The 19,266-nt window shown below is 49.8% G+C and overlaps 7 protein-coding genes across 7 annotated transcripts; 3 read left to right on the top strand and 4 right to left on the bottom strand.

The window, feature by feature from the left end:
• Nucleotides 1-84: 84 nt before the first annotated feature.
• Nucleotides 85-1,701, bottom strand: CTAM01_06430 (murein transglycosylase; the record flags this gene model as incomplete). Its single annotated transcript, XM_060522457.1, has 1 exon — nt 85-1,701. One exon carries the CDS (start codon nt 1,699-1,701, stop codon nt 85-87), a length of 1,617 nt encoding a protein of 538 aa, XP_060382716.1.
• Nucleotides 1,702-2,226: 525 nt separating this feature from the next.
• On the top strand, nt 2,227-4,009 carry CTAM01_06429 (maltose permease MAL61; the record flags this gene model as incomplete). Its single annotated transcript, XM_060522456.1, has 4 exons — nt 2,227-2,410; nt 2,461-2,831; nt 2,890-3,080; nt 3,136-4,009. 4 exons carry the CDS (start codon nt 2,227-2,229, stop codon nt 4,007-4,009), a joined length of 1,620 nt encoding a protein of 539 aa, XP_060382715.1.
• A 183-nt stretch (nt 4,010-4,192) lies between these two features.
• On the bottom strand, nt 4,193-6,446 carry CTAM01_06428 (uncharacterized protein; the record flags this gene model as incomplete). The annotated part of the gene is made up of 4 exons (XM_060522455.1): nt 4,193-5,016; nt 5,082-5,552; nt 5,608-5,654; nt 5,722-6,446. 4 exons carry the CDS (start codon nt 6,444-6,446, stop codon nt 4,193-4,195), a joined length of 2,067 nt encoding a protein of 688 aa, XP_060382714.1.
• Nucleotides 6,447-8,100: 1,654 nt separating this feature from the next.
• Nucleotides 8,101-10,353, bottom strand: CTAM01_06427 (uncharacterized protein; the record flags this gene model as incomplete). Its single annotated transcript, XM_060522454.1, has 8 exons — nt 8,101-8,507; nt 8,585-9,003; nt 9,057-9,130; nt 9,190-9,663; nt 9,722-9,858; nt 9,911-9,982; nt 10,042-10,176; nt 10,233-10,353. The coding sequence occupies 8 exons, from the start codon at nt 10,351-10,353 to the stop codon at nt 8,101-8,103; spliced, it is 1,839 nt and encodes a 612-aa protein (XP_060382713.1).
• A 1,992-nt stretch (nt 10,354-12,345) lies between these two features.
• CTAM01_06426 (uncharacterized protein) lies at nt 12,346-13,220 on the top strand (the record flags this gene model as incomplete). The annotated part of the gene is made up of 3 exons (XM_060522453.1): nt 12,346-12,372; nt 12,428-12,601; nt 12,654-13,220. The coding sequence occupies 3 exons, from the start codon at nt 12,346-12,348 to the stop codon at nt 13,218-13,220; spliced, it is 768 nt and encodes a 255-aa protein (XP_060382712.1).
• Nucleotides 13,221-13,816: 596 nt separating this feature from the next.
• Nucleotides 13,817-15,581, bottom strand: CTAM01_06425 (uncharacterized protein; the record flags this gene model as incomplete). Its single annotated transcript, XM_060522452.1, has 4 exons — nt 13,817-14,100; nt 14,173-14,433; nt 14,529-14,916; nt 15,315-15,581. The coding sequence occupies 4 exons, from the start codon at nt 15,579-15,581 to the stop codon at nt 13,817-13,819; spliced, it is 1,200 nt and encodes a 399-aa protein (XP_060382711.1).
• A 2,105-nt stretch (nt 15,582-17,686) lies between these two features.
• CTAM01_06424 (uncharacterized protein) lies at nt 17,687-19,198 on the top strand (the record flags this gene model as incomplete). The annotated part of the gene is made up of 3 exons (XM_060522451.1): nt 17,687-18,023; nt 18,079-18,422; nt 18,479-19,198. 3 exons carry the CDS (start codon nt 17,687-17,689, stop codon nt 19,196-19,198), a joined length of 1,401 nt encoding a protein of 466 aa, XP_060382710.1.
• Between the last annotated feature and the right edge of the window lie 68 nt (nt 19,199-19,266).

The raw sequence follows: 19,266 nt of genomic DNA, 5'->3' as shown, positions 1-19,266 counted from the left end.
AATACATGATGTTTGACCGGTCTTCAGAGAGTTCAGGCAGTCCCAGTAAGCCCCCCGATAAATTCCGAAAGCATGCAATCACCACTATTCAACCATGAAATCCTCAAATTCTGCCCACTGATCTCCGGTAGAGCCTGGTGTGCTGTTCGAAATGGCGAAGATGCCGTACAAAGTGCCCGTCATGTCGTAACCCGAAAGCAGGACGGGGTCAACGTTTCCTAGACTTTGCCACTGGGTTCCTTCTCCAGAACTCTTGACTCTCCAGAGGAATCCGTATTCGTCGGGCTTGGTCTGAATGCGGAGCTCGATTTCCCTAGCAGACTTGGGTATGGCAGCCGAGCCTAAATCGATCGACTTGGGCTTCTGATCTTGGATTGCCACCAGAATGGAAGATATCTTGCGCTCTTGCGGATCAATCTGGATGACTGCATGCCGCAGACTATCCTTGTATACCGTTAAGCCGACCAGTGGTAGTCCTTCAGACCCTTTGGAAGATAGACGTATCGTCGTCGAAGCTGATCCTAAGTGAGATCTTTGCCTGCGGCCAACGAACGTGGATGTGCCTGATGGGCTAGCTAGGGTCGAGGTCTGAGCGCACAAAGAATGGGTATTGTCCTTGGCAGAGTACGAGTAGTTTTGAGGAATGGGAGTCCGGATGTAGAGGTCTTCAACTTGCCGATTCAGATCCTTGAAGACACCGTGCTGTCCGGCGTTCGATCCATCTTCTAGGTCAAGATCTAGGCTCAGCTTTGTCTGAGAAATTCTGGGCCATGCATCCTTGGGCCAGTCAACCGAAGTGAGAAAAGTTTCGCGGCCTAGTGGATGGCGTTGAATACTGTCATCATCATGTCGTATTCCTAGGTGAACGCAGAACCAATTTCCTCTAGTGTCTTGGAATAGATCACCATGGCCAGTCCAATGAACGGCTTCGTCTTTCTCGAATGCAGTCAATAAAGGGTTGTTCGGACAACCCTCGTAAGGTCCCCACATATCTTTGGATCTCGCCATGTTGATCTGGTGACCCTCAAAGGTCGAAGATTCGGCGGTCAACAGATAGTACCAGCCGTCTTTGAAGTAAATGTGCGGCCCCTCAGCATCATCTTTGCCGGCGGCACCCTTCCAGAGAAATCTCGTGTCTGACAAGGCTGCACCGGTCTCAACGTCGATTTCGAACTGGCGAATTGAGCAATCTGGTGCCCATGGAGGTCCAGTTCGATAAGAGCCGTGAAGATATGCCCTTCCGGATATCTCATCGAAGAATAATCCTGGATCAATACCCGGGAACTCGAATGGCACTGCATCTGACCATCCATTCTCTGAGAATATCATGTCTTCGTGACAGCTAAGCAGGAAGTTCTGGAACTCGTGTGCTCCATCAGGCTTCTCCCAAGCATATGTACACACAACATAGAACTTGTTTTTGAAATGACGGAGTGTTGGTGCGAACAGACCGCCGGTGATTATGAGTGGGATGCCATGAGGCAGAGGGATGAATTTGGTAAAGGCGCTGGATAGAGACAGCTGAGTGGTTCGACATAGGGCATGGCCCTTCAACTCCCAATCCACAAGGTTTGTAGAAGTATAGATGGGCAACCCAGGGAACACGTGGAAAGAAGAATTGACGAGGATGTAAGTGCCATTGTGGACGACTATGGTTGGATCAGGAGCGAACCCAGGGATGATGGGGTTGGTAACCTTCATTAGGACGCTGTCTAATGTTGCTCAAGCTCGCTGAAGTGTTACTTGAGGTGGTTGAGGATAGGGTCTTCTGACTTAGATCCGGGGGCTAGAAATCCGTAGACAATACAACTCATACAACACAGGCACGACATTGAATAACCTTATCATGTCGGCAAGTCCGAGGTGTATGTAGTCAGTTTCCGACTCGGACTCACTTCTCCCGAATCTTCCACTCCCCCGTTTCCCCGGATGTTCCACTCGCATGTCCAAAGTACGTCCACCCGCCGTCCACCCAGGCCTACCCCAATCCACACCAACGTCCACCCAAAACGTCCACCCAAGCTAGACACATCAATGATACCCCAGATTCCCCCCGCCATTAGCTTCCCCGGAAAATCCATAATTCATTGGATATCCTGCATGTGCAATTAGCTAAGGAATGTGGTTCTGCTTGCATTTAATGTCAAGTGGAAGTCGAGCCCATCCTTGCTGAAAATCTGTGAACAATGTCCCGTAGCCCCTTCAGTCATCGAAACAAACAGAAACATGACTTCACCAAAGGCTGACGACACAAAGATGCAGGACCCGGAGTGCAATCACTTTGAGACAGCAAAGACTGGTACCGGGATTGCAACTGTCGGTGCTGGGACTGGTGAAGACATCATCAACGCAGAAAGGCAGCTCTCGGTCCTTGAGAATGCAAAAAGGCATTGGCGAGCTCTGCTCATAGGTAAATACTTTAATCCATGCAACCCAAAAACTTCTCTAACAGTCATGAAGCTTCCGTAGCCTTTTCCGCCGGCATCGTCTTCGCCTACGACACAGTCACCAATGGAGCCTCGATCTCGATGCCCTCGTTTCTACTATACTTTGGCGAAATCGGACCGACAGGACCCTATCTCCCTTCCATCTGGACCTCGTTGTGGACTGCAATGTCTTCACTTACGCAGGCCCTTGGTGCCATTTTGGTTGGCTTCGTTTCTGATCGATATGGGCGGAAGTGGCCATCCTGTGCTGCAGCTATTTTGACTTTAGTCGGCGCTGCGGTGCAGTATATCGCTGTGCCGCGTGCAACTCTAATGGGCGGCAAGATGATTTCGGGTCTGGGTATTGGTGCTGTGATGGCCACCGCTACGACGTACATCGGTGAAGTATGAGCAGACTGGAATTCCGGTCCTTTTTAATAAGCTAACTAACAAACTTTACAAGGTGTCGCCTCTGAAACTTCGCGCTCCATTACAGACCTGTTTCGTCATCTTTGTTCTTCTCACCCAGGGTCTGGCATTGGGCGTGATCCGCATATTCGTTCCTGATATTCGAGAGCAAGCGTTCAGGACGGTCATTGCTATCCAGTGGGCCGTTGGTGGCTTAGCTGTTATCACCTGGGCTGTGGCACCAGAGTAAGTGTCAGTTGCCCAGATAAGAATGGCTCTTGTACTAACGCCTGATCTCTAGGTCCCCTATTTGGTTGATCAAGAAGGGCAAGATTGAAGCTGCGCGAAAGGTCATGCATAAGATCTACGGTCCAAATCACCCCGATGAGCGCCTCGAGTATGAGATACAAGCTATCCGCGCGGAACAAGAACTCGAAATGAACAACAACGCTACATACGCAGCATGTCTTCAGGGCCATAACCGGAAGAGGTCTTTGACCGTCGCGTTTCTTTACTCGACAGCCAACATTGGCGGCGCCCCCTTTCTAGCTCAGAACATCTACTTCCTCATTACTGCCGGTCTTGAGGCCGTTCACTCTTTCGACATTGGTATCGGCGGCTTCGCTTTTGCTGTGCTGATTATCATGGCTAGTGGAGCATATCTGCAGCGTATTAGTCGGCGAAACGTCGTGCTGCTAGGCCTCGTGATCAACCTTCTTTTCATGGTTATCATTGGCACGCTTTACTGGGCCACAAACAAGGGCGGCCTTTGGGCAATCGCTGTTTTGATGAACCTACTCATCTCCCTACAGTCGGCGTTCCTGCAAGGCGCTGGTTGGCCTATCGCCGCCGAGATCCCATCGTACGCGCTTCGTGCCAAAACGTTGTCTATCGGCATTTGCGCGCAGACCTTCACGACTTGGCTGTTCAACTTCATCACCCCTTACATGTATAACGTTGACTCTGGCAATCTCGGAGCCCGCACCGGGTTCATCTACGCTGGAACATCCGTGTTCTTGCTGGCAGGGGCTTGGTTTCTTGTCCCAGATACCACGGGTATGACGACGGAGGAAATTGACAAGGCTTATGAGTCTGAACTGACGCCCAGGAGGTTTCAAAAGCACGCTATTCCGGCTCATATGGGCCATGATGGCAAGTCGTTGCGAGATATTTGAGCTAATTTCTGCACCGAAGTTGCATGATTTGAGGGTGCAGTGATATGAAGACAGTTCGACAAGAATGTATGTGCAATAAAATTTGATTACTGCAGAAGGTTTAATATTGCTACTTTAAATAATCTTAACTGCGCTTTCTATGGTATTATGATGTTCGTTGATCGTCATATTCTTGAAGTCTCATTAACTTAATATTACCCTTTCGTTCTTAATATTCTTCGCAACTCCGAATGGTTGTGGCTTTTGCCCGAGTTGCGTCAGACTCCTGTGCAGACCACTCGCATGACCTCTCTCATGAGAGGCCGGCTCTTGTGCATTACCCCATTCGGGAGAGTTGGACGGTATTCCTCCTCTTACAGCACACACGGCGGCAAAATCCAGCGTCGGATAGCCGCATCTCTCTGGCCTCTTTACACAGACCCTTGACGTCGCTATGATGATGGCTAATGATATGCACAGTATTATGCCGGCTACTGTGACGAAAAGCCACCTGCTAACAATTCCTGCAACAACCTGATGACTGAGGATGGAGATGGACAGGGTGGAGTACATGTCCTCTGGTAGACCTTCGCGAGGAGTCTTGAGTTCCCAAATGGACGGGCCAGATGAGAAGTAATTTGCGTGGAAGTAGCTGAATGGCACAGAGAGGGCCTTCCTGACGGCTCTCAATGACTGCTTCTTAGCCACTTCGCTGTCGTTGATCGGTAGCGCTGTGACTGCATAAATGGCTAGTGCTGAGTTGTCGCCCTTTGTAGCTGGGCCGCTCTTGTTAAAGCCTGGGACGACAGCGGATAGCGAGAGCATGTATTCATCGAGACCGATGATGTCCTGCTCTGGTGGTGTCATATCCGAAACGTCGAGAATTGAGAAGTTTCCGCGATCATATGTGACGGTAGCATAACGTGAGTATACGTATAGTGATGATGACAGTTCCAAGGGGTTTGTCCAAGCGGTGTTGTTGATACAGGAACTGGTCAGTTGAAGTGCAATCGGGCAATATGCTGATCCTGAGAGACAGTTGTCAGCTTCGAGATACAAAGCAGTGTGCAGAGCCATTCATGGCTATTCTTACCAAAAAGCAGGCCTTTCTGTTTGCCAACAGCGGCACACCAGTACGAGGCGGCGCTGTCGGCACCAATAAGGAAGCAAGTTCCATTTGTGCGTAGAGCATCGAGATCATGTACTCTCCCATACTCTAATTGAACGACTCGAGTATTGGGGACTACGTATGCCGCAGAGTCCGGGTAGCTCGTCAGGTTGTCTGCTTGAGGCGCAATTGAGACCACACCGCCGGTCAGCAGATGCGATTCGTCACACGGGGCCCATCCGCCGTCATTTCCGGTGCACTTTCCTACGCCCTGGTGCAATGGATCCAGGGAGAAAGAATCTCTGTCGGACCAGGCCGGGCTGCCCATCTGCACCAATAAGGCGGTGGCCGTAGACTGACGAATCTCGTAGATGTAAGAGGCGTTGAAGGGGGCAATTCCGGCAGACACGTTGTATGTCTTTTCGGGGAACGTGACCAGTTCGATAGAAATAGCACCTGAAGACCGTCAACATGGCGTACAGTTACAGTCTTAAATGTGATGATAGCTTACCCATGAGAATGATACCCGGCAAAGGAATGGAGCAGATAACCAACAGACTTTGGAGAATCAGAACGCGTTCACAAGTCTTCACTTAATCTGGCAGAAAAGTAGACTCAAACTCACCGGAACAGACTGGAGTACTTCTGCCTCCACTCGGCAGTTGCCAGAAGTCGAAGCAATCCCCATACTCCCGTACCGGCGTCAAGTCCTACAAAGTGCAACAGACTGACGCCACCGGGGCGAGATGCTAGTGCCCACTGCAAGTCTTCCACAACCACAACCACAAGGGCAGCCAAGACAAGAGCGCAAAGCTCAGTCATCACGCGAAGGATCAGGATCGAATTACTAGGCGATGCGACAAAGAAATTTTGTCTCATTAGAGCCTTTGCCGATCCGGTCGAGTACACGGCCGTTAGCGTCAGCATCAGGACCCCAACAAGCCACAAACATAATGTCCACCACACGAATGGGCTCGTCTTTTTGTCTCCATTCTTGTAGGTTTTAGACGTAAGAGATATCGTGTCGTTGAAGTCGTTGCCCTTATGACTATAGGAACAGTCTTCTCTGTCCGGCGTTGGAGGATGAAGAAAGTTTGTCTGGTTGAATGAAACCGTGGTCTTCAGAGGTGAGGGGTGTGCTGAGGAAGCCTCTTCAACTTTGGCGTACTTCGGCCAGTCACTATGGTTGTCGCCTGCCAGTTCGATGATGCTCCACCTTCGATGATCTTCTGTGTTTTTGCGGTTCGACCAAATGCCTTGTTGTGGAACATTTCGAGGAGCTCTGGCGTGTTGGTTGAAATCGTCGAGATCGATCGTCTCATGTCGCGGCTGTGGAGAAGCCATCGTCATCGTGGGTTCTCGACAGCCCAAAATATGGCTCTTTCTGGCCAAGACGGCCGGAGCGGCAGATGGGGTAAAGAAGTATTGGGATACACAACGACCTGCGTTTGCGCTAGGTATCGGAAGAAATCAAACAATGAACGAGCGTACTACGTAGTATGTAGAGAGCGTAGGTATGTGGTCAGAAAAAACGAAAGATGGGTTCTTGCGATTCTGAGAAACGCGGTATTACCTACAATCATTTCTTGTCCGAAGAGTGAACTCCATCCTGCTGGAGAGCTCCTGCGGGGCTGATCGCGATTACCCCGGCCGACGAGTCAGTTGTTAAGCAGTCGGACTAGCCGCGAGTCGTGAACCCTGAACAACCTCTTTAAATATAGAGAGGCTTGTAGGTAGACCCTAGTCTCGAGAGGGCCTTCCAATCTATCATACTTCTTCCACGCACTAAAGGTTGACACGATCAAACCAGGGATAAAAAGCTCCTCAGGATCCGAGTGATAACAGGAACTCGAGAGGAAGAGAAAGGTCAAACACCACGCCTTTGGAATTTCCTACCCTGGCCTTGGGACCTAGAGTTACCGGATGAATTGTGACGTTGATGTGACATTGTAGCAAACTCGCGACGGTGGCCCACGTGGTTGAGTGGAAAACTAGCACCATGGGACGAAGTGCGAAGCTTTGTAAAAATTGGTAGGATACGGAGGAAGGTCCTTCGCTCCAGTGTAGATAGTTGAGCACCCAATTGGTAGTTCAGCCTTAAAGCTCTGAGCAAGGTATATCCTGCTGCGCGAGGAGCATCGATACATTCGGACTCGTCCGAGCCTGCTTTTCCTAGCTAAGAAGTATTCTTGTTGTCCTGGACAAATCTAGAAGTATATGCAACTAAGGATGCTCATTCTTTCCTGGGTTCCCCCAGCGACACCGTTTGTTGTTTTTGTATTTGCAATGGAAATGACCGTGCTTGGAAGGAATCCTCGTCACTTGTTGACTTGTCTTGCCGGCGGGTGGAAAGACAGCCAAGCCCAACACCACCTTGGGCTCCACTAAGATACGCTCAAATTCACGATGGGACTCGGAATAGCATTTTGCCTAGCCTATTGGTGGTCAAGACTTTCGTTATGGTACATTGGTAAACCTCCCAAAAACCAATTCATTATCACACCCATTTTTAACCTACGGAATCTTGCTATCCAGCTGACGTCAAATGTCTGAGACGGTAAGTTGAAGCTCCCGCCCTACCACGGTGCTAGCGGCTGGCCTCAACCAGCCGCAGGAATCGTTGGGGTAGAATGAGTCGGAGATGACCGTGAGGGTCTGTAGCTCCGCCAAGAGAGCTTTACATAGCCATCAGTTTCAGTTTTCGTAAGGGTCCCCCCCCGGATCTGGACGCAGGGCTAGCCCATGAAACGGACAAGGGTAATGTAGGGACTCCGACTTACCCACTATCCGTCAAGACTCCGGAGACTCAAGCAGAAGAATGCCTCAAAATACAGCTTTGCTAGCACAACTCCAGTTGGCAGAAGAGATTGTCAAGTTGTATCATACAAATGTAGGCTACCAAATCAATCGCGATGCTGGATGCCGTCTATATTGGTACCATGAAATCTACTTGACATGAGTACACCCGGACACTTAAGTGAAGTGCAGTGATTGATGATGTGGATCAAAAGCCCCAATCTTCCCGAATCAGTCTTGCCCCATTCTCGCCTAGCATGTAAACCGGCCCCGCGATGTTGACGTCCGGAACAGTGGGCATGATGCTGCTGTCAACAACCCGCAGACCCTGAACGCCATAGACGCGCAGACGCGGGTCAACGACGCCGCCGTCCTCTAAGGGCAGCATGCGGTTCGTGCCACTAGCGTGCCAATTGGGGACCGTGGTCGCTTTCACGTAATCAAAGATAGCATCATCATCGTCAGAAGCGATGTTCGCAACGCCCGGCGCCACTTCGCCGTGGTCCGGCCCAACGGTCATGTTGGCGAAGGCCGCATGGGCAAGAATTTTCCTCGCGTCGCGGAAGGCATTCACCGCTATGGCGCGATCGGCGGGATGTGAATAGTACTGATGAACTGTTAGCCATCACCACAGGTCAAAGATGAGGCATGGTCTCTGCAGCCGGTTAAGAGGCTGCATAAAGGTGATAAACTTGCGTTGGGGTTGATGATGGGAGCATCCGACATGCCGCTTGACTGAATGGTGACATTGCCCTTGGATAACGCGACCATGCTTGATACTGTGATAGAAATGTACGACCCATCTGCTGAAGGTTCGTACGTCGGGCCTGGGCTGTTGGGATAGAAGAAGGACTCAAAGAGAAACTCGACAGTTGAGCGGTTGGTGAGACCCGCCTCAATCACCGCGCCGGCGCCGATTGACTTAAGCTGCTCACTGGACAACTCCTGGAAGCCGTTCGTGATGCCTCCAGGGGCCGTGTAGACACCCTTACCAGTTGAGTAGTACTCATCTTGCGAAGCTTGAACGTTGGTAGTGTTGAACATGAGGTAGTGGGTGGAGGCCTCAGGAACCACGGTGGCCGAGATGCTGTAAACATTGTGATCCATCATGCTGTGAGATGTCAGATAATTTGACTCTGATCGGGGAACTTGTTTGAATCTTACTGCTGGCCAACGTTTTCGTTGATTACCACTGGCTCTATATCAAAGGCCTCCAGTGTGGCTTGCGGACCAATTCCCTTCATCAAAATCAGCGAAGAGCGCGACCAGTAGAGCATCACTGGAAAAGTGATCTTACCGAAACCATCAACATCTGGGGAGACTGGAAGGTGCCCAAAGTCACGATGACTTCCTTAGAGGCTGAAATGACACGGTGGCGTCCAAGAGAGTGGTCGATGAAAACAACGCCACTTGCTATCGGACTTCCAGTGGCATTCCTTGTAAAGGCTATGGACTGAACTGGTGAGTCATGAAGGATTAGTAAGTTTGGGCGGTTGGTAATGGCCTTGTAGTAGTCATAAGCTGAGCTACGTCTGTACTTGGAGTTGATGGTAGCAGAGCCTTGCTTGACGCCCACATTCTTGCCAGTGTTCAAGTCCGCAACAATGGGAATATTGACAGCCTCGCATGCCTCAATGAAAGCGACACTTGAAGGTGGAACGAACCCCTGAAAACCAATCTCTAACGGGCCATCGGAGTAGGCTGCGGGGTCCCAGGTTTGGTAACGTTGATTGTAACCACTTCCATTGTTGGGCGGGTTGAAGTGAGTAGCCTGCGAGCTAAGTCAGGTCAAAGAAATCATTTGAGCCTATGGTCTGATTTGAACAAACCTTTATGAACTTGGGGAACACCTCTTCCCAACTCCAACCGGGGTTTCCAAGTTCAACCCAATGATCATAGACATGGGCCGAACCGCGGCCATAGTACAAGCCATTGAGAATGCTGCTGCCACCAAGACCACGGCCACCTGAGAGGTTAGGAGTCGATAGTATAGTATCACGAAGGGCCTCCAAACTTACGGTGGTAGGCAAGTTTTCGACCACCGAGGTACTCCTGTGGTTCAGTGTAAAAGTTCCAATCGATCGCGGTGCCTTGATAGGCGGTGAGCATACTGGTCTTGGATAGAGATGTCAATAAATACGGCACTTACCCGCGATGTATTCAACAGCACCGGGTGCCTCATGCATAGCAACGACATGAGGGTCAGGCCCAGCTTCCAGGACCAGTACTCGTTGATCGCCGGACTCGCTCAGACGATCCGCGAGAACAAGACCAGTTGTTCCGCCTTCATCTCAGATTCAGTCTCGAAATTGACGAATGATTTGGGAAGATCTTACATACCGCCGACAATAATGAAGTCATATTCAAGACCAAGAGCAGATCCGTTGTTTTGGGCTGCCTTTACGGCAACAGACAGCTGAGCAATAGACCCGAGAGCCACCGAAAGACGAAGACACCGCATTCTGGAGAAATTGGCATATGGGAGATCAATGAGAAGAGTGGTCTTGTGAGCTTGTAAATTTCAGTTGGCAAATCCAAGCCTTGAGATTGTGACATCTTATAGAGATTTCATCTCTCAGCACGCCAGGCTTGATCCTTACCTGGAGTTTTGAGTAAACCTTCGTTTCCTCCCTTTTCACGCGTCATTATCTTCTGACTCCCCTGCCTTCTTTCGGAAGTAAACGAGGGATTGGAATCCACGCTGATTCAGGAGTCATGCAAGTTCACAGATGCTGCTTTAAGCTGTGGTCAAGCAAGGGAACTTCAGGCATCCATTCGGGCACAATATACGATGGAAGATTACTCAGAAGCATGTTTCACAGTATGAGAAGAACAAAGAGCCTCCTCCGTGCATTGAACACTGTCTTCGAAATTTGACTAGTACCACTGAAGAACTCGTGATCTTCAGTCAGCGGTACAATCGGACCTTACCCAATCGACTGCTTGCATGGTGTGCTTGCCATGTTGTTGAGGGCGACTTAATGCCGATATTCTTACCATCTGCCAGTCGAGATAGGGCTCCTGAGGAGAAGGATATTGGTCCAACAAGCGACCAAAATTCATCTTGTCCCAACCTCCTTCAAGGCCATCGCTGATCGCCCCATCTACCGGAGAGGCGCAGCAAAGATGTGCTGAGTACCTCAGCCCGAAAATCGGGGACACCGGACAAAAGATCCTTCCCGTTTGATGCCATCTCCCCTGCCTTGTCTGAGAAGTTGAAAGTACCTTCAGTGACTAATCTGACATAGCTCGGTTAGCCTCTCCATGCAGACTACCAGAGTGGGTAGCACGAATCTGAATCTGCATTTCGAGTCCCCTGGTGTTCCGAAGTTTACCGATTGCGGAGAACGATGTCAATAATCATGTTGTTCCATGGCTTCATGCTTCTAAAGCCGCGTCCGAAGCCCATTTGTGCCGCAAAAGTTCTCACTATTCAGCCAGCCCGTCGAATGTCAGCACCTGGAACCAATTAAACACCAAGCTTTTGGGCCACGCAGCAAGGCGGGCTGAAGGATCTTGGCAAGGATGACATCCTGTAGCTAGGAGGGCAGCCTGCCTAGCTGCGTGAGGCAGAAGTCCTGGGGAAATTCACCCGATTGGAACCCACCCCACGAACACCCCGCAGCATATGCATCTTAGACCGCTTCTGATTCATCGCCTTATGGACGCTAGGTTCGTGATCCTGCGATGTTTACGCGCAACAGGGCACGCACAAAACCTCATCTATTCAGAGTCTTCACTTCCACATTCATGTTGGGCACAACCCCGATTGGACAGAGCATGACGGATCCGAGTCAGCTTTGGAACTTGGGAACCCGATCTCGGTTCAAACTCTATCACTTATCATAAGCTATATAGAGGGACTACTAAGCATAATCGAGCTTGCGTAAGGTACTAGGCAAGGGCGAGCCTATAATCATATCGTCTTCTCCACACCAGTGAGAGGTAGATCTCAAGTCACTATGAGGTACTTCTCTCACAGTCTTGGGACGATCAAAAACGTCAAAAAAGGAAGTCGCAAATGTCCAAGGTCATTTGTAAAGGTGGCAAAGATGTCGTGATGCGCTAAAGTCCGTGTCAGCCCGAGATGTGACGGATTGGTAATGACGGAGACAAGTGGACCAGCCTCGCGTCTCTCTCGGCTTCATCGCGGCGGGGGCCAAATCGGAACATGAGGTTCGTTTACTGAAAGCCTTGGTAATGTCAGCATAGTCACCCTGTCAGATTAGGGCGTCTGCAGTTGACTGGAATTACCGAAACCGTCTGGTTGGGGCCTAGAAAAATACGCCTCGTTGAGGAAAGACCAGTTACGTTACATGGAATGTGCCACGAAGCCGATATTTACAAAGAAATTGTAGACAACAGAAAACTTTCAAGAATTTCTCATTCCCAATTCTTGACATTACAAGGTGAAGCGAAGTAACAGAACGACATCGCCTAAATCTTGCAAAAGATGGGATCTCACAGCACAAACCTACATGTAAGGTCTTGATGTCGTTGATTTGGTCGCCAGCTGTACTCATATGTGTCATTAGAAGGTCACCACTCTGCTCCTCGACTGCGACAACACCCTCGTCCAGTCCGAGACGTTAGCATTTGAGGCATGCGCTGATCTCACCAACGAGATTCTCGCTGCTCGCAATATCGGTCTAAATTTTACAGGCCGCCAGCTACAGCATGAATTTGTCGGGCAGAGCTTTCCAGCCATGGTAAATGAAATTTGTTTCCCTGAATTTGGATTTTGAGTAACGGAATCTGTAGATGCGCTCGCTGGAAGTCAAATATGGAGTCTCGGCCAACCTCTCCGATTCTGAGTTGGGGCATTACGCCCTCATGGAAGACGACCGTGTCATCTCCAAGCTTGTGGAGAAACTTCAGCCATGTGAGGGAGCCAATGCTGAGCTGGAGCGACTGGCAGCTGCTGGTAATCATCGACTTGCCGTCGTGTCTTCGTCCGCACTGCGCCGTGTGCGTGCGTCACTGGAGAAGACTGAGCAGGCCAAATTCTTCCATTCCGATGATGTCTTTAGCGCTGCTGACTCGCTGTCTGTACCTGCGTCCAAGCCTGACCCAGCCGTGTACATCCACGCTCTCGAGGTAATGGGGAAGGATTCCGGCGAGTGCATTGCAGTTGAGGACAGTCGGTCTGGTGCGACTTCTGCAAATCGGGCAGGTATCATCACGATTGGATACACCGGTGCTTGCGAGAATGTTGACGAAGCGGAGGCACTAAGAGGGGTGCTGGAGAAGGCCGGATGCAAGTTGATTATGAGCAATTGGGCAGAGTTTCCCAATCTGCTGTATCGTATAGAGAGTGAGTTGATATGAGGCATACCCAACCAACTCCATCGCGGTAGAAACACAAGACGTTCCCGGAGATAAATAAACGGCTGTAAGGGAATCTGTCAGCGTGTCATGAATCAAACATTCTTTTCCGGTATCAAATTGAACTCCAAGCGTGGCGTTCCACAACTTTTATTCTTTATCCATGTTTGATTTGTGACGTATCACAAAGACGTTGCTGCAGGAAAATCAAGCTACCCATGTGCGAAAAAGAAAGCCGACTTTGAGCGACTAATTTGCCGTGATGTCGTGAAGCAAACAGGAAGACAAGTGGGTGCATGATCAAGGCGGTTACGGTAGCATCAAGTCAAGAAGGAAACCCAATCCCAATAAACAAGGAAAACGCTACCTTGAGGGGAATTACTGCGAGTGTGCACCGTCACCTAGATTTTGGGTGATAAAGTGGATGAGTGACTACATGTCCATCTTGATCCATTTTTATTTGCCCTTCATACTCGACAAGCGCTAAAGTCTGTCAAATTGTACACCTTCCTCATCTGAAGTTGATCCCCTACGGTGAACAAGGCTATGTGTGAAGTCCCAAATAAGGTTGTGCGTCTATCTGCGGATACCGGCTCCTCCTAGTTGTCGCCCGCAGGGCCCGAACTCTCTTCTCCGCTTGTGTCCTTGTTTTGTCTTGGCTGTCGAGGAAGTAATATCCACAAAAGGCCGAGAACGACACAGATGGCAAGCACAATTGGCTGAAGAGTTTGCACACCTTTTGCCTGTGCTATAGCTCCAACCGCAAATGGCAAGATAGCTCCTCCTGATCCACCAAAAGCGGCGGCGAACCCAATGGTGCCGACATGAAGCGAGCGAGGCATAACTTTGGTGATGAGAACCACTGCCACCGGATACATTGGGCCTACAATACTACAGTCAGTCCGTAGTCTTCACGTTTTGTACATGGCCCTGGAACTATTGTAGTTTGACTTACCCATGGCCACACCAATTAGTGCTGCTGCCACTGCGCTCACGACAAGATTGGGCACCAGCCAGAAGATGAGTTCTAGCACAATAGTCACACCGAGATAAAGAAACATGGCCCAGAATTCTCCAAGGCGAATCGTTACCAAAGACAAAAAGAGACGGCCAGCCGTCATGCCGCCCCAGAAGCCGGTTGCTACTGCTCCGCCAGTGACCGAGGTGGCGCCGCGAATGCGAGTCATGAAGACAACTACCCATCCGCCGAGTGCAACTACAAAGTCCAGAAGTTTTGGTCAGCTACGTTTAACGTTGACAACCAAGGGATATCAATGATTGACTCAGAGAGAACAGGATCAGAAAACTTACCTTCAGCACCGCAGTACCCGAAGACAAAGAATGCGAAGATCCACGATAGTTTATTCTTCAAAGCTTGGCGGGTCCGGCCTGACTTGCCTCCAGACTCGGTCGGGTTCTCGGACAAGTACACAGCGCCTGTCTGAGTCCAGAATGTAGCAGTGAGAGTGACAAACTCAACCACCGAGGCCGCAGCCATGACGTAGTAGAACGCAAACCAGCCTGGTTGGCCTTCCGCAGAGAGAGCAGTAGCTATCAGGGGAGCTATGGTTGCTCCAAGAGCGTAGCAGGCTTGCAAAATGCCGGACATTTCATGCGAGTTCGCCATTTGCCCTATGAAGGAACACCAAGCAGCGTCTGCTAATCCATTGCCCATGCCTACGAGAACAAACATGGCAACCTACATGTCGAGTCCAATCATTAGCTGGTCAATTGGTAGTTGCAGAGATCCATTGACTTACGAGAACAGGATAGGGTGGGTGAAACGAGAAAGTTAGATACGGAATCAAATGGCACAGGGGAGCAATACATGCTACACCTCTTTGGCCAAAGTGAACATGCATGAGATTGTTCACTGCAGATGCAATGGCATATCCTACAAAGGGAGAAAGAAAGATTAGGGAAACCACGGTATGGTTCAAATCATAGTAAGTTTCTAGCTAAAGCCATTGTGAGTGAGATTTGCTTTACTGGGCGAAGGGATAGATTTTTTGAATTACCAGAGGAACCAAAGCCTGATTTGTGAGTAATTTGATCTTCATAGATTTTAGGGATTAAAGATGGAAGTCTCGGACTTACACCATAAGAGCCATCGTTCATTCCTACCACGACAAACGACCAGAACGTTGCAGCGGTTCGATACGTGTTAATCGGGGGTGAGTTCCATCGTTGCACGGCGTAAACGTTGTCAGAAATGGTAGATGGGCTGTCATTACTTGTTCCATGCTCCCCATTTGCAGCAGCCCGACGAGCCTTTTCTTCGTCGTGCTGAGGAAAGTTCGACACGGGCTGGATCTCAGCCGCGGCACCGACTGGCGTAGCTGCGGTCGCAATGATGCTTGCCATGACTCTGTAGAGCTCTCTTAGTAAAGACTTTTGAGGAAACAGTAGCACAGAGATTTCTGAACAAGTGTATGATAAGTTTTGCAAACGAGATTGATTGAAAGTGAATGAAGAACAAGACGTGGGAGACGTGGTTAGACAGTAACAACGATGAAGAACCTTCTTGGTTGTGCTACCTGAATGGCGATGACGAAGCTATGTCAGCGTAGATATGATAGGACAAAGGCCAGATGTGACCGCTTAACACACCTAAGTTCGAGAGGTGTGCTTCATCGAGAATGACTCGCTCAAAGTGACCTCGAATGGTCTAGCATCAAAAGTATACAACTGGGGCTCTTTTGGGGTGGCTCGTATGAGGAACAAGGTCAAGATATTTGCCTAAATAGGTAAGAGAAAACCAGTCCCAGTCACAAGGTAACGAACGTGATAAGCTTTCCAGGCAGATATGATACTTGTGCAGGATCTTTTGTAAAGGAAGGATCTATGAGATCCACGGTAACCTTGCGTGTGTTCATTACCCGAAGGAGGGTTGTATCCGGATGGCTATGTAGTATTCCTGAATGAAACACAGATGCAGAGCCTCCAAGAAGCTATCTTTCTACAGCGCGCTTAGACATTGGGCCGCTCCTTGCACAAACATGGATCCTTAATGACTTCGATCTTCACGTTGCATCTGACGTGCATGCCTGCTATCAGTTCCAGGTACAGTGCGTATAAGTGTGGACCCTGAATGGGAGTTCCGATTCCCAGTTGAGTAAGAGTTGTAATATCTGTCTGACTGTCATCAAGGACCACCCTTAACGCCGGAGACCCATCCCCGTGGGAGTGGGAGTGGGATGCAAGGTTCACAACGGGGAACCCGGGACCATCGGGCACGTGGATGTGCCCGAAACTCGCGTCATTAGTGGCTGATTACTGACCATGGTGAAATGCCATTACGAAATTAGGTGAGCCGCATACTTGGCGGCTATCGTAGCCCTGTTACAATTACTGCCATGCTTTGCGGTGTGTATTGGTTTTGGTCTTGGGAGGTACATGCGGATCGAATCCTAGACATTTGATCCACTGTATTACTGCCTTGTCAGTTGATACTGATGTCGCCCCCGGATGGGTTACCTTCCTCTAGGGTCTATTATGCCTCAACACTGCTCGAGCAAGACACCATGCCTACTTCAAGTGTGGTTTCAAAGCCTTCTAGTTGATCTTGAATCAAAAGTCTCCGAAAAGGGCTTTCCACCTGTGAGATGAGCAATGGGTGTGTGTCTAATGCGTCAGCACTATAGCTGTCCTGCCTTCCCAAATGGGACTGTAGGATGGCTTACGGAGATTCGCCGCTTTCTCACTTGTTTGCGAAGCTTCCAAGGTTGAGAGATTCCAGGGTACTTGGTGACGAATTTCAAGAAAGAATATCAATTTGCTCCTCATTTGCACTTGCGCCAATAGTGGAGAGTTAGGTATACGTACTTACTTACTTGGTCATCTCACACTGGCGGTTAAGGTCAGATATTGTTTCCACGTAAGTTTGCTAAGCCCTACCAGTGGGATTTGGAGACATTTGCGCAGAATATGAGAGTTGTCATTGTTACACAAGTTCGTATAGGTCATAAGCAACTACTTTAGTCAACAGCGGCAACAGCCTACTCCAGACATGAGAGTTGGAGACGAGGCATCCATGAAATGACAAATCAATTTCAAATTTTCGTGATTATCAAACGAGGAGGACTTCTTCGACAATCAGATCGTCACCATCAAAGTACCATCTATGTCTCTAGATGGTTAGTGGAACATGGTTGGATGTAGGCAGCTGCCTAAAATGCAGTACGAAGTTTCATGGAAGATGGAACATTCCCTGCTTGCGGCATTTCAATCACAGCAGCTCGGAGCGGACTCGGGGGTCGAGAAATTGGTTGGCATATCTAATACAGACGGAGTTCGGGATTACTCTGGATACGTCTTCTCAAATTTTCATTTCAGACTATTTAGTTCACAAGAAATCGCATCTCCGAAGCCGGTTTTTTTCTTTCTCCCACCGACCCAGACATTACAATCTTTCATCTACATCCGTATCAATTTTACCTTGATTTAATACCATACCCCCAAAGCTTATCATGGGCTCCCTCGCAATCGCCGATGACCTTGTTCCCGCAGAGAACTCGCTCTTTTATCAGAGCGTTTACCCTTCCTCAGCTCCTACAGTTGAATATGCCGATGGACTCTACTTCACCCTGAAGAATGGCCAAAAGATTCTCGACTCCACTGGTGGAGCAGCAGTCTCTGCCATCGGTCATGGCAACGAGCGAGTCAAGAGCGCCATCATCAAGCAGCTCAACAAGTTCACTTATGCTCACCCAGGCTACTTCCAGAATGATCCTTCTCATGAGCTTGCCGATATTCTGGTTAAGTCGACCAATGGTCAGTTGTCGAGAGCGTGTCTCCTAGGATCTGGTAAGAACAAGACTTTGACAGAGTTCATAAGACCGAAAACTGATACTTTGGGCAGGCTCCGAGGCGGTCGAGGGAGCTTTGAAGCTTGCTCGGCAATACTTCCTTGAGAAAGATCCCAAAGCTCCTCGTACCAAATTCATCGCCAGGGAGAGCTCCTGGCACGGCTGTACTCTGGGCACTTTGGCCGTTGGCGACTTGAAGGCCCGTAAAGAGCCTTTCATGGACGTCCTGGCTGACAATGTTTCCCATGTGTCTCCTTGCCATCCCTACAGAGAGCTAGAAAGTGGCGAATCGGTTGAGGAGTATGTAGAGCGATTGGCTCTTGAGCTGGAGGGCGAGTTCCAGAGATTAGGCCCAGACAATGTGTGCGCCTTCATTATCGAACCGATGGTTGGCACTGTAAGCTATACTCAGCCTGGTCTGTTTCTTCTTAGTTCTCTTGCTAAATTTCCCAGGCCCTCGGATGCGTCACAGCTTTGCCCGGATATCTGCAGGCTATGAAAGATGTTTGTCATCGTCATGGTGCTCTCATCATCTTTGACGAGGTCATGTGCGGTCTCGGGCGAACCGGCTACATGCACGCCTGGCAACATGACAATGTCGTTCCTGACATTCAGGCCGTGGGCAAGGGACTCGCAGCTGGATATGGCACAATCTCTGCCATTCTCATTCATGAACGCGTCATCGAGGGCCTCAAGCAGGGTAGCGCCTCCTTTCAGCACGGACAAACGTACCAATGTCACCCGCTCAACGTTGTCGCTGCCGTCGAGGTGCAGCGCATCATCAAGGAGAAGCACCTTGTTCGCAACGCGCGTCTCATGGGCATCTTATTTGGGCACCTCCTTCGTCAGGCATTCAAAGACCATCCCCACGTTGGCGATGTTCGCGGCCGCGGCATGTTTTGGTGCATTGAGTTTGTGGCAGACAAGACTACAAAGGCGCCCCTGGACCCTTCCTTGAATCTTGCTCGCCGTATGCGTCTTCGTGGACTTGAGAAGGGCTACGATGTTTGCCTCTTTTCCTCCACGGGCTGCGCCGATGGTTGGAACGGAGATCACTTTCTTCTTGCCCCGCCCTTCACCGTCACCCCCACGGATGTGGAGGAGATCGTTTGTCGTGCCAAGCGAGTTGTGGACAGTGTTTTTGACGAGATGAGAGAAAAAGGGCAGATTTGAGCATGATGGGCGATCAAGAGTTACGTTCTATGGTTGTACTGGTCTCTCACTAGTTTTCTATTTTCCTT

The sequence above is a fragment of the Colletotrichum tamarilloi genome (assembly GCF_030869305.1).
Source record: "Colletotrichum tamarilloi strain Tom-12 chromosome Unknown Scaffold_18.1, whole genome shotgun sequence".
Classification (NCBI taxonomy): domain Eukaryota; kingdom Fungi; phylum Ascomycota; class Sordariomycetes; order Glomerellales; family Glomerellaceae; genus Colletotrichum; species Colletotrichum tamarilloi.
Note: the sequence above shows the minus strand (reverse complement) of the source record. Positions and strands in the feature narration are given on the sequence as shown.